This window comes from Pecten maximus, unplaced genomic scaffold (assembly GCF_902652985.1).
Source record: "Pecten maximus unplaced genomic scaffold, xPecMax1.1, whole genome shotgun sequence".
NCBI classification, from domain to species: Eukaryota; Metazoa; Mollusca; class Bivalvia; order Pectinida; family Pectinidae; genus Pecten; species Pecten maximus.
The window spans coordinates 1-4,216 of NW_022982078.1; the positions used below are offsets into that span (position 1 = coordinate 1).

The window sequence follows — 4,216 nt, forward strand, 5'->3', positions numbered from 1 at the left end:
AGTTGTGTGCCTAGGATTGTAATATCGGAGTTTAGGATTATGTCCAAGGGTAGGAGTGTAATGTAGGAGTTTAGGATTGTGCCCTAGGGTAGACGTATAATATCGGAGATTAGGATTGTGCCCTATGGTAGGAGTGTAATATCGGAGTTTAGGATTGTGTCCTATGGTAGGATTGTAATATCGGAGTTTAGGATTATGTCCAAGGGTAGGAGTGTAATGTAGGAGTTGAGGATTGTGCTCTAGGGTAGGATTGTAATATCGGAGTTTAGGATTATGTCCAAGGGTAGGAGTGTATCATTTTTTTATTCAGATTGATCAAAGGGCTGGAATGTAGTATTGGATTTAATGATGGACCTTTTGATGATTGTAATATTAGTATGCGAATTTTGACTTCGGATTTCGAACCAACCTTATGACATGTACATGATTGAAGAGTTATGTAACATGACCTTCGAATAGAGTTAATAGATCAAAAGATGAGCTAATCAACAGGTACGTAAATACTTGCCCCGACGTCTGAAAGTTTTGCTATGTCTGGTTTGAGATAGTAGATAACCCCATCGATAGCGCCATCTAGCGTAGAATTCCGTATGAGAAGGGCCGTCATAAAGAAGTACGGGGCTGTCGCCGTTACGTACATCACCTGTCGGATATCAATTATAATCAGTAACACTCATTCATAGGATACCGATTTCCACTTAATCATAATCTTTATTTCAAAAGTACAACACACTTGGAAGAGTTCACTAGATGTCGATTTTAACATGAAATGTAACATGAATGAAACACAAATGAGAAGAGGCATATTGCAATCGTCGACATCCAAAAAGACGATGAGATTCAACGAGAGACGACGACACTAAAACAAAGAAACAGATAGCAGTCACGTGACTACGGTCACCTGATCAACTGACCGGATTTGACGCTTTTATCAGGGCAGCATTAAGGTCTTGAGGTGTTTTTTCCAATGTATACACATAATTGGAGGGGCAACATAAATTTTCAATGTCAAGTATACCTTACGGGATATGACGCACCCGCGTTACCGGAAGAGGTATACTTACCTTACCGGAAGCGATGTACTCACCTTACCAGACGATCGTATTCCTTTACAGATGCACACGTAAACGATAACCCAGGCCAAAAGGAGACACAAAGCCAGATCCCATTTGATTGTCCCCATGTTCTCGATCCCGTCCGATAAACCTAACACTTTCCTTCTGTTAGACAGGAATGTCATCGAGTTTTAAGGAATATGGCCGTGATTTGCATACCGACCAAATAGTTAAAAATAATTTCAAACATAATTAATGCGTAAGATTTGCATAAACTTCTATAAAATCGTGGTGTTTTAGATAATGCTATAAAATCGATTTATTTGTCGCTTGAAGCGAAAATAGAATAATCCAATAAAATATATTTTAAATGGGCTATTTAACTAATCAGCTTATTAGCCTTATAATTGGAATGCTTAAGTCTGGTAAACTTTCAAAATGTTAAAATATTCATACTTACTCCCAGAACTCATTGACGGGATCGACTCTGATCAGTGGAATCCCTGTGACATTGGCTGTGGAATTTGTTCCGGCGTTGTACTGTTTGGCGAGGTTGACACCTGTCACATTGACACCAGTCATATTGACAACTGTCTTGTTGACAGTAGTGAAGTCGTAGCAGTGTTCCGTATTCCACTCGTGGCCACACGACTTCCAGGGAAGCTCGGAGGTGAAGGAGGAAAACACGTAGTACAGGGCCCAGCAGATGATCACGTTATAGTAACAGTTGAGATAGAATGTTACTGTAGTTGTAACACCGCCGATACCTGTAAATCACGTGATAGTAATAGTTGAGATAAATGTCACGTGAAAGTAACAGTTGAGATAAATGTCACGTGAAAGTAACATTTGAGATAAATGTCACGTGATGATAACAGGTGGTGTAGAATGTTACTGTAGTCGTTACACCGCCAATACCTGTAAATCACGTGATCGTCACAGTTGAGATAAATGTCACGTGATAGTAACAGTTGAGATAAATGTCACGTGAAAGTAACATTTGAGATAAATGTCACGTGATGATAACAGGTGGGGTAGAATGTTACTGTAGTCGTTACACCGCCAATACCCTTAAATCACGTGATCGTCACAGTTGAGATAAATGTCACGTGATAGTAACAATTGAAATAGAATGTTTGTGTAGTAGTTACGCCACCGATACCTGTAAATCACGTGATAGTAACAGTTGGGGTTAAATGTTACTTTAGTAGTAACACCGCCGATACATATAAATCACGTGATAGTAACAGTTGAGGGGGGATGTTAGTGTAGTAGTTACACCGCCGATACCTGTAAATCACGTGATCGTCACAGTTGAGATAACTGCCACATGATAGTAACAGTTGAGGGAGAATGTTACTTAAGTAGTAACACTGCCGATACCTGTAAATAACGTGATAGTAACAGTTGAGATAGAATATAACTGTCGTAGTAACACTGCGAATATCAGTAAATCACGTGATAGTAACAGTTGAGGGGGAATGTCAGTGTAGTGTAACACCGCCGATACCTGTAAATCACGTGATAGTAACAGCAGAGATAAATGCCACGGGATAGTAGCAGTTGAGGTAAATTTTACGTGATAATAACAGTTGGGTTAGAATTTAACTTTAGTAGTAACACCGCCGATATCTGTAAATCACGTGAAAGTAACAGTTGATATAAATTTCACGTGATAGTAACAGTTAAGATAAATTCTACTGAATTAGTAACATCGTCGATACCTGTAAATCACGTGATAGTAACAGTTGATGTAGAATGTCACTGTAGAAGTATCACCGCTGTCACAGTTGTGACCATGCAAAGCATGCAAACATTGCATTCAGCCGGAAAACAATCTACGCCAAAACGGCGCAAAGAGGAAACCAAGTCTATGTAGCTAAAGAATTTCAATCATATATAGATGTTGCATAGGAAATAACCGGAGTTTGAAAAACACAATTTCAAGGTATAATGGGATAGTCGTTTTACACAAATTAAAAAAATAATTTTAGGTTTTGTTTTTTAGGTTTTTTTTTATTGTACCTTGGAAGATTGGACAAATATTCCAAGCCTTGAATCCACTGACTCCCATGAATTGTCCGACGGTTACTTCCAGGAAGAAGAGAGGTACTCCAGCCACGACCACGCATACTAGGTAGGGAATAAGGAACGCGCCTGTAAACATCATAAACATTTCAATGTGATAATCATCTTTAAATGCAAGCAGGCGTATACAATGGGGATAAGTATAATGAGAGGTTTTATACAAATCGCTTCTCAAATGAACATATCAAACGATATAAACAGGTTTTTCTTATGACAGTCATGTATCATCTTACAAACGATTGAAATAGATATGTTTGAAGAATGTATGTCCACCAGACAGGTCATGTAAGTTGCCGACTATGCAGCATCCGACACGACAACCCGTTTCTTTCTCTCTTTTCTTTTTTTTTTTTTTTTTGACGTGAAGCCTGATATCACGGATCTTAAAGTGTGATTATTTTGGTTGTGATCAGTACGCTTCTTATAACCTCAACGTAAAACCCGAAACTAAATACTTGTTGTTTGCGTACATTGTAAATAACATATAATATTACAGCCTGCCTCCATCTACCAGTAAAATTAAACTCGCATTCACCAAAACAATCAGTCAAGGGCAAATTGTAACACCTCTCACGTGGAACATATTCTTAAACTTCAGTTAAAATATCTAAACCTGTGCGAATGTTAGACGTTTTAGTCGACAAAAGGATCCTGTTATTTATATAGTGTTTTCATACCTTTTTTTCTTTTGCTTTTGATGTCAATTGTTAAAAATAGACGTTTTGCTTATACATATCTATCTTCGTTATTTTTACATTTGCGAAACATATTTTTATAACTTATATTGACTTTCCGGAAAACGGTTTGCTATCTTACAATCCATATTATGTTCCATTGTTAAAAGCTCACAAAGTTGTCCTGAAGTCAATGAAATAAAAAAAAAAAAGAGAAAAAGAGAAATGATTTTTATTACAATTGTTTTATTTCTCATCACAGGCATAAATTTGAATTGCTTGCTGAGTAAATTCCGCCTGGAGAGGAAGCGTTTTAGGATTAAGCTGTGGGGATGTGACATGTGGCGTTTTTTAGTTGAAAGCTGTCCTTATAGAGCGGTGTTTTACCAGATGTGGATC

The 4,216-nt window shown here is 37.7% G+C and overlaps 1 protein-coding gene across 1 annotated transcript; it reads right to left on the reverse strand.

Moving 5' to 3' along the window:
* Positions 1–35: 35 nt before the first annotated feature.
* LOC117320347 (sodium- and chloride-dependent betaine transporter-like) lies at positions 36–3,212 on the reverse strand (the record flags this gene model as incomplete). The annotated part of the gene is made up of 4 exons (XM_033874954.1): positions 36–643; positions 1,088–1,220; positions 1,516–1,822; positions 3,081–3,212. Coding segments are annotated over 4 exons (734 nt in total), but the record flags the coding sequence as incomplete, so codon positions are not given.
* Positions 3,213–4,216: the final 1,004 nt, after the last annotated feature.